This window comes from Malaclemys terrapin, chromosome 6 (assembly GCF_027887155.1).
Source record: "Malaclemys terrapin pileata isolate rMalTer1 chromosome 6, rMalTer1.hap1, whole genome shotgun sequence".
In the NCBI taxonomy this organism is placed as follows: domain Eukaryota; kingdom Metazoa; phylum Chordata; order Testudines; family Emydidae; genus Malaclemys; species Malaclemys terrapin.
In genome coordinates this window covers 83,665,933-83,687,550 of record NC_071510.1, presented here as the reverse complement: position 1 = coordinate 83,687,550, position 21,618 = coordinate 83,665,933, and the positions used below count along the sequence as shown (strand labels likewise).

General features: G+C 42.3%; 1 protein-coding gene across 3 annotated transcripts in view; it reads left to right on the top strand.

Moving 5' to 3' along the window:
- The window catches only part of RASGRF2 (Ras protein specific guanine nucleotide releasing factor 2), a 203,488-nt gene that overhangs the window by 80,926 nt on the left and 100,944 nt on the right, over nucleotides 1-21,618 (top strand). For all 3 annotated transcript variants that reach the window (XM_054032561.1, XM_054032560.1, XM_054032559.1), the window contains exons 11-15: nucleotides 6,409-6,475; nucleotides 7,305-7,441; nucleotides 12,980-13,062; nucleotides 14,725-14,973; nucleotides 15,242-15,633. In XM_054032561.1, coding sequence (XP_053888536.1) covers nucleotides 6,409-6,475; nucleotides 7,305-7,441; nucleotides 12,980-13,062; nucleotides 14,725-14,973; nucleotides 15,242-15,633 — 928 coding nt within the window. The remainder of the gene's footprint in view (nucleotides 1-6,408; nucleotides 6,476-7,304; nucleotides 7,442-12,979; nucleotides 13,063-14,724; nucleotides 14,974-15,241; nucleotides 15,634-21,618) is intronic.

Sequence of the window (21,618 nt, the reverse complement as noted above, 5' to 3'; positions counted from 1 at the left end):
CCCTTCAAAAAAAGTGTAGATGTTTTCCTAGTCCCCTGTTATGTTTCAATAAGGGTCTTTTATGCAGGCCCAAGAGCAGTAACACCAAACTTACTGACTCCGCACCCTCCTCTCTCACTATGGTATATACATTCCTCTTGTTTCTATATGCTTCAGCTTTGCTGTGGCTGTTCCTGATGAACAGTGACAGAGCCTGGGGAAGAGTGTGTATGTGGTTTCCCCCCACCGCAGATCAGTGCGTGAAAGGGACCATCAAAAAAAACCCAACACTGGAACAAATCTTGGTCTGATGCAGAGTATAAGCAAATGGAAAACAGAGAAATATTTTTCCTCTAATCTTTTTCAGTTACTGTCAATTTAGAGCTACCTGCAGCAGCAGGTACAAAAATTTCAGATAGAAATGTGATTTTCCAAATCAACAGTGTCTCTTTTAAACAGGGTGAAAAGATCATTCTTCATCCAGTCCCTAGAGAGGGAGCAAGAATGGGCTCTGCTTTTTCTAGCAGACTCTTAAACCTTTATTGGCAAAATAAGAGGAATTTCTTCTTCGGGTGCTTGCTCATGTCGATTCCATTCTAGGTGTGTGCGCAGTTGTCGGAGACTTTTGCCTTGGCAGTATCCGTAGGGCCGGCTGTGGCGCCCCCTTAGGGTGACCAGATGTCCCGATTTTATAGGGACAGTCCCGATTTTTGGGTCTTTTTCTTATATAGGATCCTATTACCCCCACCCCCTGTCCCGATTTTTCACACTTGCTGTCTGGTCACCCTACGCCCCCTTGAGTGCCGCGCTCATGCGTCGGTATATCAGGGGCCGCTGGCCCTATGCCCTCTCAGTTCCTTCTTACTGTCTGTGGTGGTAGATTGCAGCGCCTTTTTCCCTTGCTTCGCAAGTGGTCAGTATTTCTTCCCCCCCCCCAACCCGCCTACTCCTTGAACCTTGCGTTCCAGCTGTAAATAGTTTGTTTATAGTAGATTAGTTAGTAAGTAGCTGTTAAGTACTGTAGTTAGTCAGTTAGGGTCCTGGCAGCGATTTTGCCCCAGGTGGGGCATGCCCCGGTCTCTGGGTTTTCAGCCCTTCTCTGACTGCAACAGGCCTATTCCTGTTAATGACCCACATGGTAGCTGAAGTGCTTGGGGGGAAACCCAGTTAAAGAGAAGTGTCACATCTGTAAGAACTTTCATCCCAGCACACAGAAAGAATGCGACATTCGCTTAAGGGCCCTTCTTATGGAGGCCGCTCTTCGCCCAGCCTGGGAGCCGGCCCGGCTGGACGCAACACCCAGCACTTTGGCCTTGGTGCCTAGCACACCCCCGGCATCTGGCTCTTCCTGGCACCGGTCCCCTTTGCCGGTGCCCAAGATGAAGACTAAGAAGAGGGACCCAGCACCAAGCAAGTCAGATCAAGGGCATTGGGCAACGGAATGTACTTGGCCGCCTGCCCATGCCAGAGCCACAAGGGGGCACAAACCTGAGGGGACCTACTATCCCCCTAAGGGATCTGCCACTGACTCCGGGGAGCGGTAGGGGACCAAAGCTGATGGCGCAGTCAACGCCCTCTCAGCTCCCAGCGCCCAGAGAGCAACATACGCTCCTGCCAGCCAGTACTGCATGCGGCGATGGACCCGGTGAAGTGTCCCTACAAGGGCAAGCCAGCCGTGAAGGCCTATCAGAAGGTGAGTGAGTGCCGCCGGTCTCCGCAGTCAAGGCAGAACCCTTTGTCACCATGTTCTTGGTCTCTGCATCACCCCAGGTCACTAGGTCACCGCTACAGGTTGCCGGCACCACGCTCCTTGTCTCTGCCTTTGCGCCGGGCCTCACCCTTCACGCCGGGTCTCACCCAGGGAGAGGTGCCGGTTGGCACCAGTTGTGTTTGTGCTGACAGTCACCGTCCCCAACACCACGGGACACTCCCTAACACGGCACCCCTCCCCGTACTCCTGGCACCAGTCTGACCATTCGAGGCACTGGTCAACCACGGCGATGGTTAGCTGCCAGACCCAGGGGTCGATGGCCCTGCCCTGATCACTGAAGGAGGATTTCTCCAACACGGAGAGGGAGTTCCGCCCCTCACCGAGACAGCACTGTCACAACTGGGCTCTGGAGGGTGCATCCGCCGCAGCGATGCTGACCTGGTAGCAGGGCCAGTGGCCAACGCAATGGCCGTACTGGAATGCCTGGGGCATGTTGGTAATGCCGATGCCCCTGTCTCTCCAGTCCTTGGTTGCCATGTCCGACAAACCCCAATTGGCACCAGTGGCACTGGGCTCGGTGCAGAAAATGCAGGTGGGCGCTGTGGTGGATGGAAAGGTGCCCACACTGCAGGGGATGATGATCGGGCTGTTCTCTGATCAGATGGACATGAGGCTGCATGGTCTGAAGGACATTCGGGCCACCCTCCGTTCCCTGGGGATGTATATGCTTCAGTCTGTGAGGAAGCCATTCAGGCCACTCCCACCGCCAAGGCCTGGGCAGCCTCGGCAGGGATCTCTGAGGAGAAGGGACACGGTGTTCAGTCGCCGCTGCCCTTCCTCCTCCTGCTCACCTGCGCAACCTGGTTTGGCAAAACACCATAGGGGCCAGAAGTGGGAGTTTTGAGGTGTGCTTGAGAGCGATGCCCCAGTCACCTCCCTGGATCTGCCCTATCTTTCCCTCAACCGTCTCCATCCCTACCATTCGGCCTGGTCAAGAGTCACCTCAGACCTTTGCGTGCTAGAAATTGTGTTGCTGGGTTACACCCTTCAGTTTTTGCCTACTCCCTCTCTACCCTGTCCCTCTTCAGGGACCCTTCTCACGAGTAACTCCTCATTCAGAAGGTAAACAACCTCCTACAACTGAGGGTGGTGGAGGAGGTCCCTCAGGAAATGAGGGGAAAAGGTTTCTACTCCCGCTATTTCCTGATCCTGAAGGTAAAAGGGGGCCTACGTCCCATTCTGGACCTGAAACGACTCAAAAAGTACCTCAAGAATTTGAAGTTTTGCATGGTATCCCTGGCCTCCATCATTCCCTCCCTGGATCTGGGAGACTTGTATGCTGTTCTCGACTTGAAAGATGCTTATTTCTATATCTGTATCTTCCAAGGACACAGATAGTTCCTCCATTTTATGGTGGGCCAGTGCCATTTCCAGTTCATGGCACTCCCTTTTGGCCTCTCCTCGGCCTTTCAGGTCTTTACAAAGTGCATGGCTCCAGCAGCAGCTTATCTGAGGCGTCGGGGGATTCAGGTCAATCCTTATCTCGATGATTAGCTCATCAAGGGCAGATCGCAGGATCAGATACAGAGCAGCCTCAATCTGGTGTGGGCCACATGCTGCGACCTGGGCCTGTTAGTGAACTAAAAGAAAATGCCCCTCGTACCAATGCAACAGATAGAGTTTATTGGGGTGGTTCATGATCCATGCAGGCCCAGGCATTCCTTCTGGAGACCCATTTCTGAGCCAAGTCGGACATAATCTCCTATGTGAGGGGCCACCTGCTCACCACCGCCCACACTTGCTAAGGCTGCTAGGCCACATGGCTGCTTGTACTTACATGGTCCTTCATGCCTGGCTCCACCTCTGGCTGCTGGTTGGTGTCGATCTACATCCCCAACAGGCATGGCCTGGACCAGGTAGTCAAGGTGCCGGACTACATCCGGGTGTCACTGGCATGGTGGCTGAACCCTACATCAGTATTGCAGGGAGTCCCCTTCATGGCCCTGTTCCCATTGCTGATTCTGGTGTCCGATGCCTCGGACCCTATCTGGGGAGCCCACCTGGGTGAACTCAGTACACAATGCTGCTGGTTGGGGGTTGACTGCTTCCTCCACATAAATGTCAGAGAGCTTTTTGGTCCCAGTTACAAGGCAAAGTGGTTCAAGTCCTGATGGACACCACCACCACGATTTTTTATATTAACAAGCAGGGTGGAGCCAGGTCATCAGCCCTCTGCCAGGAAGCCCTCAGACTATGGGACTTTTGTGTGCAGCATGCCATTCATCTCATGGAAGCACACCTCCCCGGAACTAGGAACGTATTCACAAATCACCGCAGCAGAACCTTCTCGTCTTGCCACGAGTTGTCTCTCCACCCCAATGTGGTCGACCAGATCTTCTGAAAGTGAGGGTCTCCCCAGGTGGACTTGTTCGTGACTCGCCAGAACAGGAAGTGCCAACGGTTCTGCTCATTTCGGGGGGTCGATAGGGGCTCCCTGTTGGACGCCTTTCTGCTTTCTTGGTCGGGGGCTCTGATGCATCTCAAGCTCCAACGTTTGTCCCTTTCATCAATTAAGGTCCATTTGGCCGCTATATCAGCCTTTCACCCTCTGTTCCAGGGCAGATTGATCTTTGCTCATAGCATGAGGGTCCAGTTCTTAAAAGGTTTGGAGCGGCTCTATCCTCAAGTCTGGGACTTGATAGGATGAAAGGTCATCCAGTGTCCACCTAGAGAATTTCTTCTTGGATCGTAGTCTGCATCCAGTTCTGTTATGATCAGGCAAAGGTGCCTCCACCGGTGATTGTAACTGCCCATTCAACTAGAGAACAAGCTTTGTTGGCAGCCTTCCTGGCTCATGAGCCAATTTCTGATATTTGCAGGGCCCCCACCTGGTCATCGGTACATATGTTCACGTCTCATTACCCAGCAATCCCGAGATGACATTGGCTTCAGTAGAGTGGTGTTACAAGCTGCATGTCTGTGAATTCTGAGCCCGCCTCCAGGGATGCTGTTTGTGAGTCACCTAGAATGGAATTGACAAGAGCAAGCACTCGAAGAAGAAAAAACGGTTACCTACCTTTTGTAACTGTTGTTCTTTGAGATGTGTTGCTCATGCTCATTCCATTACCTGCCCTCCTACCCCTCTGTTGGAGTTGCTGGCAAGAAGGAACTGAGTGGGCCGGTGGTGCCTGTTATACCGATACATGAGCGCGGCACTCAAGGGGGCGCCACAGCCGGCCCTACGAATACCGCTAAGGCAAAAGTCTCCGACAACTGTGTACATGGGTGCGCACACACCTAGAATGGAATGGACATTAGCAACATATCTCGAAGAACAACAGTTACAAAACAAGTGTTTTTATTTAAATCCACATGTTTGTGGGCTTGTTGCCACCCTCTTGCGGTCACCAGAAAGCCAACTAATTGGCCGAGATGTCAAACCCCTTAGCCCTAACAGAGAAACAAAGGAGGGATATAGGAGGATGAAAGGTCAGATACCAAGAAGCCCCAGCTAACTTCATGGCATCATTCCCCTGGTCACAGCATGCAGAGTATCATTGCAGACAGGGATTCTCATTTCCTTCTGGTAGGTATAATAGAACTGCTGCGGTCTGTATAATGTTCAGTGTGTGTTTAGTATTCTTATAAACTGTTTACATATTTGAATCTTAGGGGCTGAATTCTGAAGTCCTTTTTCAGCCAAAACTCTCAGTGAACACAAGTTTCTAAATGGAACTCTCTAGTTTGAATTTGTTGGGGTTAGAGACAGTGTCAAATACTTATGTAAACTGGTACTGAACTTTCCTCTCCTTTGTTTAGTAGAGGTGTCAACCAATCCACTTCAGTAGAATTCCCAAGGAGTAATTTACAGAACTGGATTAAAACTAATTTAAAGAAAAATCAATTCTGCTTTCCTGCAGCAGCATACTCTACTGTATTGAACTTCTTAAGAAATCTATAATTAAATTGCATGGGACACAATCAAGCTTTTATGGAGTGGATTGGGTTTAGTCAGAGGCAAAGCATCATACTTAAATAAGTACAGTATGTTCAAATTGGGGGGGGACAGTTTGCACTGATTTACACCCAGTGGGGAATCCTTTTGGTGGGGTACTATGGGGCATAAACTGGAGCAAACTTTAGCTCTGAATGTTTATTCAAACTAATCAGAAAGACATTGGTTAGAAATGTTGCAAGAATAAGATTTCTCAGATTTCTAGTATTTTATGGTTTCAGATGGGTCAGAAAAAATGAAATCCATCTCTTCTGTAGGTACTTTCACTTTCCATCACAGCAGAAACCACTAAGGGAGGAGTCACACGAACAGTACAGTACTGTAGAATGTAAACTAAACTTAGTGGAACCTCATAAAAGGTCCTGATTCACACTTTTGGGTGAAGGTTAAGGTGTTTTGATTATATCATCCAATTGATCTAACTGTGCTGGGATAAATTAGAGAGAGGGAAAGGCAACAGACATTTCTGTACAAGTGAATATTTTATTGATTTATTTTAATGTGGAAAATCCCACTATACATTATATTTTCTTTTCCCCTCCTGTTTCTGATAATGGTCTCTTTTCTCAAAAAAATTCTGCATCCTAAACTCTCAAATTAAAGGGTCTTTCTAAAATTAAATTCTAAGGAATCTTTAAAATAACTTTAATGAGAAGGGTAACTCCTCCCCCAGATTACTGAAAAATTGTCTTTGTTTCTATAGACAGGGGGTGTTCTCTCTTTAACAGAGTGCACGCTGATTGAGGAGCCAGATGTGAGTGATGATGATAGTAAGTTGCTTTAAACTGTTTATATAATTATAGCTCCAAAGCAGTTTTATAAAAAAAGTGTTACCCTTTGTTTATTTGTCAGCACAGCAAATGATATGTTTTACCTTTTCGTTAAGCCTGAGAAGTAGTGTTAAAACTGCATGTAAAAACTCTTGTTAAAAATGTGTGTTTTGTTCTTGCTGATGATAAAATTTCAAGTAAATAGCTGAACCAGTGTAACAAATTCTTTTCTGATTTTTGTGTGGAATTTCACACTTGAGGATCTTAACTGAACAAAATCCTGGCTTGAAAGAAGACAGGGATAATTAGGTTTATCAGAGATCAGGGGGAGGTGAAAGAGTTGGCTGAGCTTGTGGAAAAATTTGTTCTGGACCCTGTAAATTGTAACTGCCATGTTGTTCAAATTAAGTAACAAAGTATATTACCTTGCTTTTTTAAATTGACTATTCATTTTGGTTCCAATCCCACAGATTTAGGAACAGGGTGAACTTTGAGTGTAAGAATAGTTCCATTAAGTTCAATGATACTTCTCATGTGCTGAAAGTATAAAAAACATGGAGAAATATTTGTAGGATTAGGGCCTTATTTAGTCATTTGGAAAGTGTAGTAATTCACAGCAACACCCATTCATTAGTACTCGTGTATTCATGTTTCCCAAACTTTGCTTGTACTTGATGTACATGAAAATGTGGTCACTGCTTTGGAGGGTAGTGGTTGTTGTTTGGCAGAGGGAGGTTTAAAATACTTTTTAGTGTCAATGTAAACAGTACTTTCTTTGACATATAGCTTTTAAATCACAACTGCTTGTTTTTTCCCCCGGATTGTGAAGCAAAAGGTTCTGGGCAAGTGTTTGGTCACCTTGATTTCAAGATTGTGGTTGAACCTACTGATGCTCCTCCTTATACTGTGGTACTGTTAGCTCCTTCACGACAGGAAAAGGCTGCGTGGACAAGTGATATAAGTCAGGTAACTTACGTTTTTCCTTACTTTATTTTATTTTTTTTGTTTCTTTCTTACTCGTAATATCAGTTGCTGTGTGTTTCAAACTAATCTCAAGGAGCTTTTGCTGTTTTCCAGGGTTTACTTGTTAGGATGAATACATAAGAAAACAAGTCTTTGCCTATTTTTACAGAGATTTTACACTTTGCTTTGTAAGGATTCATTAGTGTAAGGCAGAAAGGTGTTTTGCAAGAGATGTGGTTAGGAATGTGGAGTAGGCAGATGAATAACCCATGTAACATAACTGGCATTCATTTTTACCAGCTGTTAATAAGTAATAGAGTGGACTTCTCTCTTGATTTAAAAAGAAGAGTCAGACCTGTTAATTTGAGGTACTGCTGTCTGCAATCTAAATGAAAAATAATTTATTTGTGACTCTTGAATCAGGAGGAAAATGTCTCCATTCCATTTCCATCTCATGCTATGTATATGTGTCATATTCCAAAGAGTAAGAGAATAAGATTAACTTGTTTTTCCCTCCAAATTGATAAGAAAATTAGATGAATAGATATAATACACAAGTAAGAAATATGATAGCTTGCAGGTGATTCACTTTGTTGTGAATGAGTGAAAATGAAAAAGCTTTAATATATTTTAATGATGTGGACATCATCTAAAAAGAGCATTATATTTTTACATCTAGGAAACCTGTTAAAGAATTGCTAGAAACCTTTTAGGGGCAGAGGTTGAATACACAGCAAAAGAGTTTGCACTTGCTTATACCATATCTAATCGTAGCCATAGGAATTATCTTTGATGATTGCATATAAAAATATGAGATGGCAATTTCAACTAGTGCCATCGTCCTGACTTAGAGCTCTCTCAGCCCTCTGTTAATCACAAGGAATAATTGATTAGTGATCACCGTAAAGGCAAGTTTCAGTTTGAAATTTGATGTTCTCCTATAACAACATTTCTGGTAAGTGAATCTGCTTAATATGTTTGAAATTGCTTTTAAAAAAAAGAAACCTTCTGAATTGTTTTGGTCTGGATAAAAGTTTTGGAATAAAATAAATAAGATGATAAATAAAATTTTGAAAAGACCTACGTGACTTAGGAGCCTAGGTCTCATTGAAAGTCAAGTGGCATTTAAACTTCCAAATTTCTAAGTCACTTACATGCTTTTGAAAATTTTATCCAGAGTTCTTACACTGGATAAATAACAATAAAGTAAAAATATATAGCTATAATATCGACCTATTTCTTTTCAATTTCAAGAGCCAAATGTTTAAAGCTATAAATTCAAAGATCCTTTCAATGGCAGTTTCATGTAGCAGCAAAAAGACCTCATGTGAAAAATCACATGCATTGTAGGGATTGGTATAATTGCTTTAAAGCAGTAATGCAGTCTCAGGACCTCACATTCATATTTGTTTTATTGGTTTGGTGTAGTGAAAGAGATAATAAATAAAGGAGCCCAGGGAGAATGCCACGGAACTCCCACTAAGTTACAAGTTTTAGGATGAAAATTGAATAAGAATTGCCAAATTGGATAAGACTAGTAGGGCTTCTTGCTCAGTTTCTTGTCCATGACAGGGCTCAGGACCAGCTGCATAGAAACCCTGTAGTAGACAATTATTGACTAAACTGCCCATAAGTGATTTTTCCTCTTAACCCACTACTACTACTCTGAAGGAGGGCATGGGGCCATACTAATGGAAAGGGCAAACAATAAGAATCTTATCTTATTATTTCAGATGTGTGCAATTAATTAGGTGTGCAAAAATGTGCGGAGCTTGGCACTCAAATGAGCAATTTTATACTGAGTTGCCCTTAGTGCACATGATTAGTCTAGTTGTGTGCATAGTCAGGGGTATTGCACTTATAAATAAGGTGTGCAAATGCACACACACAACTTTAAATTTAGACCCTGAATTTTACTTTTCACTTAGTGAACAAATAAAGAAAATCAAAATGTATTGAGAAAGAAGAGCAAGTATGAGGAAATGAGTTGTTGGCAAATGGCAGTGCTATGATTGTTATATAGTTATCCACTCTACTGTTGCCACGGACAAGTTACTGAGCAAAAAAATAGCAATAATATGTCTTAGGAATCACAGAATCAGGAAGAAAAATTCACTCCTTCCACATCAACAACCGTTCCTAATTCTTTGCATTATTAAATAACTTTCACATACAGTATTTGTGGTGAGAACTGTTAGCCATATACTTTCACCTTTTACCTCAGCCAGCACTGATCTGAAGCATTGGTGTCTTTATGTTTTTTCTCAACAGTGTATTTTAAGGCTTGTTTTTTTTATTTATAGCATTGACCTCTCCTGTCATATTTTAACAGTCTGGGCGGTGAACCCAGGCTACCAAGACTCTGAAAGAGTGACAACTGTCATATTTAAAATCTTGTTGTAGCCAGTTTCTGCCTAAGTGAAAGTAGTGAGATCCATTAATTTGTTTTCAGATTGTCTTTTTGTGGCGTTAAAGAGCTTATTTAACTGATGGGTCTTTCCCAACTTCTGTATCCTCGGGAAGAGAAAGAGTTTGACTATAGCTTATTCTTCCCTGCTTTGCCTTTGTGCTGAAGTAAACATTCAGAGACTTTTCCCTACATTTTTATGTATCTCAAGAGAATGCCCAAAGACATCTTGCAAATTGTTGCTAGAAGGGCAAAGTCAAAGAATATGACAACTGTAACTATACATAACCATCACTGCCAAGCTTTATATAACAAATGTCCTTCCTAAATAATAATTTATAATAATAACAATAATAAATTAATAGTAGGATATGGCAAGTCCATCACAGATAAGGGGTGAAATGAAATGGAGGTTCCCAATTCTAGGAGTAGAAGAACTTCTAGTTCTTATTGGACTTGGGATTTGATGAAAATTTGCTGGTGATACTAGAACTTGCAGAAAGCCAAGCACCTGTTGCAACAATGTGGAAATGGCAATTTATAAAAAGGTTGACAGTGTGCTTTAATACTATACTGAGCTGCCTTATTATCAGTTTTTATTACTTTATGTATCACAGCACAGAACCTGCAGCTCTCTGAAATGAAAGGCCCAATCATGCTTGCCTTGCTTATATGAGTAGTCCCATTGAAGGGAATCAAGTGAGTAAAGCTAGCAGAATTTGACATAAAGGGATGAATTCAGCTATTACCCCAGGATAAATTTGAATTAACTGCACTGACTGGTGAAACTAGGACAGAATTATGTCCCAAATTTGTTCTGAGTTTTATTACTGTAATGGGAAAAAACATCTCTTCTGAATTTATACATATTCATCTTAGTCTGACAGTGTCATCATTGACTTTTGACTTTAGAGCCATTACAAGAATACAATTATGAAATCTGTGAATGTAAAATAAGAATTGGAGGCTAGTGATTTGTTCAGGATTTTGGTAAAATACTTAGCATGAAATCTTGATCCCATTAAAGTCAATGGAAAGACTCCCAATGACTTCAATGCTCCAGGATTTTACCCTTCGAGTTAGTAGCATATCAATTTACTGTATATTTTTGACATGCAAATGGCATAAGATTATTTGTTTCAGTTTGTTATTCAAGTTCTGTTTGTGTTTTTTCCTTACCTGGTTCCCAGTGATCATAGGTAGTGTAGTAATCACAGATCAATTAATTTTGTGCAATGTTTTATGAAACAAATTCTTCTCGTGAAAAATATGCCATGTTAAATAAGCCTCCCCAGGCTTCCCCTCATTGCCCCCGGCCCCCACTGCCTCTCCCCCCACCATTGCCCCAAACTCCCTTCTGTGACCTTGCACCCCAAGCCTGCCCTGCTCCTTGCCTCTTAACCATGGCACCCTGGGCGGTCACCCACGTTGCCCACTTGTAAAGCCGGCACTACCTACTTCACAGCTGTCATCTTTTCAGCTAAGGACTGGACGTCTGTCTATCTGTGGAGACTGTCAATACCACTCCTTAATTGGCTAGAGGGGTCATGGGTGAATTGCATGAGACACTTTCACCCCAGGAGCTAAAAAGGTGGCTGCTGCAACACTCCCAACTCATGCTAATCTGGACAGGAAAAAATGGTTATTTCCATTAAATATATTATATTTTTGTATTTTTAATAACCCATTTGATAAAACCAGTACCAAAACATTGACTGGATTATACTCCGTAGATGAACTTTTCAAATCACAACAAAAAACTAATATACAAATAATGCACTTTATACATATGTGGATTTGGTATTAATAGATTTTAAGGCCAGACAAGGCCATTATTATCATCTAGTCTGACCTCCTGCATAACCCATCAGATCATAACCCATTTGTTATGAGATGTTTCAAAGCCAGTACTTATATTCATTGTGCTTCCATTCAGTTCAATATATATTACCATGAAGGAGTAATATATATATACTTATGGCACTAGATGAATAAAATTAGAAAGCATCATAAAAATGGGAGGTCCATGTGGAGCTTACAGTTAGTAGGCATTGCAAGCCTAATCCAGTGGGAATGTCTCCATTGACCTCCATGGACATTTCATCAGCCCTATAATTTCTATGCCCAAACCTTTTAAAGTCTGTGGTGATGGATAGACTTGCAGATCTTATAAGGGACAGGCACTAGCTGCAGACCTTAAGATTTCTTTAAGAAATCTCTACAAAGTTTGTCATTTATCTTTGGCTTAAGGGCACCTCAGAAATTATACTCTGTGGATGAGATTCTGCACTGCACCTCTTAGAAAGGAAGCCCAGAGGGAAATGGGGTTTGCTGGCTTTAAGCCACCTTTGTGTCCTCCTGATCCTCGGCTGCATAATTTAGACAGCCCTGGGGTCTAAATTACAGCAGCCTCTCTGGACTACTCTTTGGGTTGCAGCAGTGCCCAGAACTTCTGCAGTGCTATGTGCTGCAGCTCCACCCCAGTCATACCCTTCCTGCCCCCAGCCCCAATCCCAGCACACCCTTTGTGCTAGGACTTGCAAGGGAGTCTTTAGAAGACAGCCATAACAGCCTCTTTCGTAGTGCCTGCACTGAGGAAATTTGCCCGTAGCTGGATCTAGGGCTCATAGAGCCTATTTACATCTTTCTGGCCCTCTTACTGAGCATAAAGGGATCAGAGCAGGGCTGAGGATCTTGCCAAGCATGTCTATAAATCTTTCTAATTTCCTTGCAATACACCTAGGTTTATTGATCTTAAAAATACCACAGGGTACGTTGGAGGTGTTTTAATCTTGTTGAATCAAAGCATACTTCATTTACAGTTTACAAACAGTTTTAGCTTATCAAACTGTGTAGACCAGTTCATCAGTTTGTGTACATTGGCGTAGATCCATTGACTTTAATGCATCAGTGGTGCAAAGTGAACTTGTCAGGGCAGACTGGAGAATCCCATCCATTGTAGTTTCTTCTTCATTGTTGTTAGCTTTATTTATTTAAAAAAAAAATCTGTTTTAGCTATCTGTTCACACCCTCTGAGCACAATGTTTTAGGATTACAGCGATGAAGGAAAATGTGAAACTATATTCTTTTTACATTGTTTTCATTTCTATGATTCTTGACTTTCATTTTCACAGTGTGTTGACAATATAAGATGCAATGGTTTAATGACCATAGTGTTTGAAGAAAACTCTAAAGTCACTGTGCCACATATGATCAAGTAAGTGCAACAAATTTTTTACAGGGGAATAATGTAGGGTTTTATTATTATTATTATTATTGAAAGCTTAACATGATGGACAGATTGAAACTTTGAAATGTAACCATTTTGTCCAGTTTTGTTGAATGGGATTAATCCTACATCCCAAAATATATACCATTTTAAAAGCTCATGATTTTGCGGGGGACCTGACTCATGATTTTTTCAGACTTTGGATTGACAGTACAGACTAGTATTCAGGAAAGCTCTAACTTTCAAGTATTTCTGTAATTGTGTGCATTCTTGTTCCTTCAGATGAATAAATGTAAAATGATTAGCTTTGAAGCATTATCATACTGGGAATATTTATTCTCTGTGATACTGCTCATGATTTTATTAATTACATTTTAAAATGTATGCAAAATTTAGGCAAGTACAAACAGGTACAGTTTGTCAATGTACTTCATTATAGCAGCTAAAATTTTTCTTTTCCTTGCTGTGCCCATCTTTGAGATGCCATAAATTTAACAGATCGCATCAAGGTAACATCATTAATTAGAAATACACTTCCCCCTTGTCCCTCCTCCCCCAGCGCTCTCTTTTAATCATTTATTTTTCCTAGAAATGTCACTTTTATTTGTAGGTAGCAATTTTCAGTACTTGATTTCAAAATCATAATATAGGAGTACCTCTGAGTTCCCTTACTCTGTCACATGTACATTATTTATCTCTATCCACTATAAATGTTAAGAAATAGAACAGAATGTCAGTAGTCCTTTGTGACTACTGCCACTGGGTCATTTCTCCTTCTGGGCCTACAGGTCTCTCGGCAGCACCTTATATCAATGGTGCTCTCCCTTTCTGCACCTTGATGTATGCAAAGGAGAGCATGTGGGTCTCTCTCTTTGGTACATATCAGGAGGATCAATATTAGGTTTGATACTTTTTCTTTACTGTCTAGAAATAATGGACTTTTTTCTTATTTTGATTTTTTTTAACGATTCTGCAATACAAACATTACTATTACCTATTTAGTGTTGGCAGTGTGCTCAGCATTTTATGAAAAATAAAGAAAGACGTAGTCCCCATCCCAAAGAACTCACATTCTGAACAAGCTGATAGGATAATACCAACATACCCGAGGTCAATATCATATTTCAGAGATTTTGTCTCCTCTCTATTTGACTTTGCAAGTGTACTGATTTTTAAAGTGTGTTATTGTTTCAGATGTATGCACTTGATGAATCAAACAATTTCTCTGCCACTTCAGTAAGAGCCTAACAAAGAAAAATTGTGTTTTCCACTTAATGCAGGGAGGAAGTTAGGTGGAATATCTTGACTGTGGGTCCTAAAAGAACCAAAAGTGCTGCAGAAAAGATCAGCCAATGTTTTTAAAGGAACACTCAGCTTAGTCTACTCCTCTCTCCTGCAAATTTATTTTTTTGTAAAAACTGAACAAAATACAATTTTGCAAAATTGAATGTGACAAAAAGGTTTCATGATGTAAAATGAAATTTAATGAAAGCATTTTTTAGCTTACATATTTTCCTGTAATGTTAGAAACCCAGAAAATACAGTATAGCTGAATTGAATCTATGGTGATGGGTGCATTAGAAATTATATATTTACAGGACAGTAAAGAATCTACTTTTTTGAAACTTGTTCTTATAATTTATTATGTAGATCTGATGCTCGTCTTCATAGAGATGACACTGATATCTGCTTCAGCAAAACATTAAATTCCTGCAAAGTGCCCCAAATTCGTTATGCAAGTGTGGAACGCCTCTTGGAGAGATTAACAGACTTGCGCTTTCTTAGTATTGATTTTCTTAATACTTTCCTGCATACTTACCGTATATTTACTACTGCAACCGTTGTACTGGAGAAACTCTCAGATATATACAAAAGGCCTTTCACCTCCATTCCAGTCAGGTAAACTCTGTTTCTTCTTCTGTCATGAGATTATTGTTAGAATGGTCCTTTTCCACCATGTAAATAATCAGAGGTAGGGGTGGTTTGGGGGAATGGAACTTTTTTTTACAATACATGATGTATAAATATATTTTAGTTTTATGCCCTGGCCTTCAGGAGCAAATAATATAAATATGTTGTTCACGCAGAGTGCATTTGTGAATGTTTTTCATTAAATCTGTTTGTACTCACTAATATTAGTTTTGCTTTTTTTGTGTCTTACTCATAGGTCTTTGGAATTGTTTTTTGCTACCAGTCAAAACAACAGAGGAGAACACCTGGCTGATGGGAAGTCACCACATCTTTGTCGCAAATTCTCATCTCCTCCTCCACTGTCACTCTCTAGAACTTCCTCACCTGTCAAAACCAGAAAACTCTCATTGACTAATTCACCACTGAACTCAAGAATAGGGGCTTTAGATCTCTCTACTTCCTCTGTTGCCAGCAGTCCTACCTCAATTTACAGCCCAGCCACATCCCCACCACCCACTGCTAGCAAAATACCACTGGACCTCAGCAAGGGCCCCTCCTCCCCCGAGCAAAGTCCTGGATCCATAGAAGAGAATTTAGAGAATCCTCGCATTGATCTGTGTAACAAGCTAAGAAGAAGCATTAGAAGAGGTATTATATAACTGCAGTATATTGAGTATTATATTGGCAAATATAGTAGTCACCAATATAAACTGAACACTTAGCAGATGACTGCAACCCAGTATCTGGGCTACAGTATATGTTTCCCACTGCTTAGTAAAGCAGTACCTTTTTGACCCTTGAAAACATTTTTCAGTAATCAAGAGCTCATATCCTTATTTTTGTTATAGTAGATATTTTGTTCAAATTCCCAATGCTCCATTGTTTTTGCATCTGGTGTCACCCATAGGAATAGCAATATGGCAGAATGGAACATACCAACAATGGCCCTTGAAAGAACAGGGAGAAGAGTAAATGGGTTTGAGGGGAAAGACTTCAACTATCCTGTGTGCCAGAGGGAACAGAAATTACTTAATGGAACCTTCCCTTGTACCTTCTTGAAGTAAATGTTGTAAGATATGCTCCCTTTGTGATACGACTTGTAAAGTATTCACTTAAAAAAGAAGGGTTCTGAACAATGTAAAGAACTCATCTGCTTTGAGAAGTCTGCATGATAAGGTTAGCTCTGCTTTGAGTGTTTGTGCACATATATTTTCCACTGCAGGTATATGGCACCTAGTACACTCAAGTCAGAGACTTTTGCCAGAATTACCACTAGGCGATGCATGTTCTGGCCTCATATGCAGAACCAAGGGCATAAAAAGGGGAATAGCCACTGCCGCCTTCTCAGTTTCTTCTTATTGCCTGTGGAAGGAGTTGAAGCTTTGCATAGGTCTTGAGCTTCTGTTAGCCAGCTTTAAGAAAGAGTTTCTCTTATTGTGTATAGTTATAGTTGACTTAATGTTAGTTCTAGTATAGTTTAAGAGAGACGAGATAGGTAAGGTGATACTCTTTATTGGACCAACTTCTGTTAGAGGAAGAGACAAGCTTTCGATCTATACAGTTCTTCAAGTCTGGCAAAAGAAATCAGAGAGTCTGATCTGAGTACAAGTTGTGACAGATAATTAAGGATAAGGGGTAACACATGTTGTAGGAGATCACTTGAGATGGAGTGGGCAATACGAGTTAGATTGTTATGCAAAAGTGGTTTGAAGTAGACCGTTAAAGATTAGCAGGCAGGTGTATGTTACAGGTGGTTGTAATGAGCCATGAAACCAGTGTTACCCCTTATAGACTCATAGACTTATAGACTTTAATGTCTGAAGGGACCATTATGATCTTCTAGTCTGACCTCCTGCACAACGCAGGCCACAGAATCTCACCCACCCACTCCTGTAACAAACCCCTGACCTATGTTTGAGCTATTGAAGTCCTCAACTTGTGGTTTAAAGTCTTCAAGGTGCAGAGAATCCTCCAGCAAGTGACCCATGCCCCACGCTGAAGAGGAAGGCGAAAACCCCCCAGTGCCTCTGCCAATCTGCCCTGGAGGAAAATTCCTTCCCGACCCCAAATATGGCAATCATCTAAACCCTGAGCATGTGGACAAGACTCACCAGCCAGACACCCAAGAAAGAATTCTCTGTAGTAACTCAGATCCCACCCTATCTAGTGTCCCATCACAAGCCATTGGGCATATTTACCGCTAATAGTTAAAGATCAATTAATTGCCAAAAATTATGCTATCATACCATCCCCTCCATAAATGTATCAAGTTTAGTCTTGAAGCCAGATATGTCTTTTGCCTCCACTGCTCCCCTTGAAAGGCTATTCCAGAACTTCACTCCTCTGGTGGTTAGAAACCTTCGTCTAATTTCAAGTCTAAACTTCCTGATGGCCAGTTTATATCTATTTGTTCTTGTGTCCACATTGGTACTGAGCTTAAATAATTCCTCTCCCTCCCTGGTATTTATCCCTCTGATATATTTATAGAGAGCAATCATATCTCCCCTCAGTCTTCTTTTGGTTAGGCCGAACAAGCCAAGCTCTTTGAGTCTCCTTTCATAAGACAGGTTTTCCATTTCTCGGATCAGGGCCGGCTCTAGGCACCAGCTGAGCAAGCTCGTGCTTGGGGCGGCAGATTCTAAGGGGCAGCATTCCGTCCAATCCTAGGGTGGCATGGCCACCCTTTTTTTCGGTTCACCGCTCCGGCCGCTCTGTAGGGGGCGGTGGTGCGGAGGAGGGGAGCGCCCTGCTGGGAGTGGGCTGCGCGCTCCGTCTGCCACAGCCGGTGCCAGGTCTGCAGCAAGCCCGGCAGCCCGCGTCCTTCCCTCCCCGCCGACCTTCAATTCACCTGCAGGCGGGAGTGGTGTGGAGCCCTCCCAGCAGGCGTTGTGGCGGGAGGGGCCAAGTGGCGAGCACCCCAGCTGAAGGAAGCCCTGGCCGCCCCCCTTCTCTCTCTCTCCCCCGCTAGCTGGGCCGCACACTCCGTTGCCTGGGGCACGTCTGCAGCGCAGGGAGTCCTGCTAGCCAGTGCGGCCGGGGGAGGCAGCCACGAGCTGCCAAGTAAGTGGCACCGAAAGTTTGCACCGTGGCTCCGGCCGCCCTGCATGTGTTTTTTTTTGCTTGGGGCGGCAAAAATGCCGGAGCCGGCCCTGCCTCGGATCATCCTAGTAGCCCTTCTCTGTACCTGTTTCAGTTTGAATTCATCCTTCTTAAACCTGGGAGACCAGAACTGCACACAATATTCCAGATGAGGTCTCACCAGTGCCTTGTATAATGGTACTTAACTCTACTGGAAATACCTCGCCTGATGCATCCCAAGACCGCATTAGCTTTTTTCACAGCCATATCACATTGGCAGCTCATAGTCATCCTGTGATCAACCAATACTCTGAGGTCCTTCTCCTCCTCTGTTACTTCCAAGTGATGCGTCCCCAGTTTATAACAAAAAATCTTGTTATTAATCCCTAAATGCATGACCTTGCACTTTTCACTATTACATTTCATCCTATTACTATTAGTCCAGTTTACAAGGTCATCCAGATCTTCCTGTCGGATATCCCAGTACCTCTCTCTATTGGGAATACCTCCCAGCTTCATGTCATCTGCAAACTTTATTAGCACATTCCCACTTTTTGTGCCAAGGTCAGTAATAAAAAGATTAAATAAGATTGGTCCCCAAACCAATCCCTGAGGAACTCCACTAGTAACCTCCTTCCAGCATGACTGTTCACCTTTCAGTATGACCCGTTGTAGTCGCCCCTTTAAAAAAACAAACAAACAAAAAAAACAGTTCCTTATCCACCTTTCAATTTTCATATTGAGCCCCATCTTTTCCAATTTAGCTAATAATTCCCCATGTGGAACCGTATCAGATGCCTTACTGAAATCGAGGTAAATTAGATCCACTGCGTTTCCTTTGTCTAAAAAATCAGTTACCTTCTCAAAGAAGATCAGGTTGGTTTGGCACAATCTACCTTTTGTAAAACCATGTTGTATTTTGTCCTAATTACCATTGACCTCAATGCCCTTAACTACTTTCTCCTTCAAATTTTTTTCCAAGACCTTGCATACTACAGATGTCAAACTAACAGGCCTGTTATTACACGAATTATCCTTTTTTCCTTTCTTAAAAATAGGAACTACATTAGCAATTCTCCAGTCATACGGTACAACCCCTGAATTTACAGATTCATTAAAAATTCTTGCTAATGGGCTTGTAATTTCATGTGCCAGTTCCTTTAATATTCTTGGACGAAGATTATCTGGGCCTCTTGATTTACTCCCAATAAGCTGTTTGAGTTTGGCTTCTACCTCTGATGTGGTAATATCTACCTCTATATTCGCATTCCCATTTGTCATCCTGCCATTATCCCTAAACTCCTCATTAGCCTCATTAAAGACTGAGGGAAAGTATTTGTTTAGACACTGGGCCATGCCTAAATTATCCTTAACCTCCACTCCATCCTCAGTGTTTAGTGGTCCCACTTCGTCTTTCTTTGTTTTCTTCTTATTTATATGTCTATAGAACCTTTTACTATTGGTTTTAATTCCCTTTGCAAGGTCCAACTCTACATGGCTTTTGGCCTTTCTCACTTTATCCCTACATGTTCTGACCTCAATAAGGTAGCTTTCCTTGCTAATCCCTCCCATCTTCCACTCCTTGTAGGCTTTCTGCTTTTTCTTAATCACCTCTCTGAAATGCTTGCTCATCCAGCTTGGTCTACAACTCCTGCCTATGAGTTTTTTCCCCTTTCTTGGGATGCAGGCTTCTGATGGTTTCTGCAACTTTGATTTTAAGTAAATCCAGGCCTCCTCTTTAAATCCACAAGTTCTTCAATCCAATCCACTTCCCTAACTAATTTCCTTAATTTTTTAAAGTTAGCACTTTTGAAATAAAAAATCCTAGTCACAGATCTATTTTTGTTTATCCTTCCATTTAGTTTGGACTGAATTAGCTCATGATCGCTCGAAACAAGGTTGTCCCCTACAACCATTTCTTTTATGAGGTCATCACTACTCACCAAAACCAAATCTAAAATGGCATCCTCTCTTGTTGGTTCAGCAACTACTTGGTGAAGGAATCCATCAGCAATCTCACCCAGGAAAATCTGAGCCCTATTATTATTACTAGCACTTGTCCTCCAGTCTATATCTGGGAAGTTGAAGTCTCCCATGATCACACAATTCCCATTAGTATTTACTTCATTAAAAACATTAAAGAGGTCTCTATCCATATCCAAATCAGATCCCGGCGGTTTATAGCACACCCCAAGCACTATCCCAGGGGAGGCTCTAGTAGCTTTCTTCCCCAATGTGATTTTTGCCCAGACAGACTCTGTCTTATCCATTCCATCACTTCTTATTTCTTTATAGTCTACCTCATCATTGATATACAATGCTACTCCACCACCTTTGCCTTTATTTCTGTTTTTCCTAAACAGCACATACTCTTCAATACCTGTACTCCAGCCATGACTACTATTCCACCATGTTTCTGTTATCCCTATAATATCTGGTTTCACTTCCTGCATCAATAGCTCTAGTTCCTCCATTTTGTTACCTAGGCTCCTTGCATTAGTGTACAAACATCTTAATTTTTGCTCTTTGGCTTCTCTCACATTCTTTACCTGATTAGACACAGACATTCTACCGCCAGTATCACCTATTAGACTGATATCTACACTACCCTTCCTCCTTATGTCCATTCTCATGCCCACGGCTGTATCCTTTCTTACTTTGTTTTCTTCCCTCTCAATTTTAAAATCCAGCGTGGAGATTACCTGGACATCTCCCAACCATCTCCCCCAAATTCCTAGTTTAAAGCTCTCTTAATCAGTTGTTCCAGCCTCCAACCTAGAAGTCTATTTCCCTCCCTACTCAGGTGAAGTCCATCCTGAGAGAATAGTCCTCTGTCCATGAATGCTTCCCAGTAGCCATACATCCCAAAGCCCTCCTTATAGCACTACTGCCTGAGCCATCTGTTGATCATCATAATCTTGTCACACCTTTGTTGCCCTTCTCTAGGAACAGGCAGAATTTTTGTCATTCAGAAATCCCCAGAATTTAAACAGTGTACCAGGTGTAGGGTTGTTTTCTCTGTCAGTGACAGGCACAAAAGTTACCTAATTTGCTTAGGTGAGGAACATGTGAAGGACAAATGTCCTATCTATACCTCATTTCTGATGAGGACAAAGAAAGAGGAATTTCTTTCTTAAAGCTCATCTTCTCAAACAGGCAATGTATCCTTGTTCAGAGTCTGAACCTAACCATGAGAGAAAGGAGAGTTCTCCATGAGCAGTGCCCGTCCAGCTTCCCAGGCTCCAAAGCTAGATTCAGGTGAGAGATGTCATTCTCTTCCTTTTCTATGGTCTTCTTGAAGTGCTCAAAATCATATGAGACTGATAGACCATTGAAGTCTCACTATTCATCCCACAAAAAGGCACTAAAAAGTATCCTAGTGCTGAGTCAAGGTCTGGTTGTAAGCACCAACACTCACCGAGACTCTTGACTTTGGTGCTTTCATCTTTACTGGAGAGATCTTCAACCCCGGAACCGTTTTAGCAACTGTGCACTCACCTCCACTCTTTGTGCGATCGATGCTGCAGGTGTTTCTCGTGACAAAAGCTTTGTTGT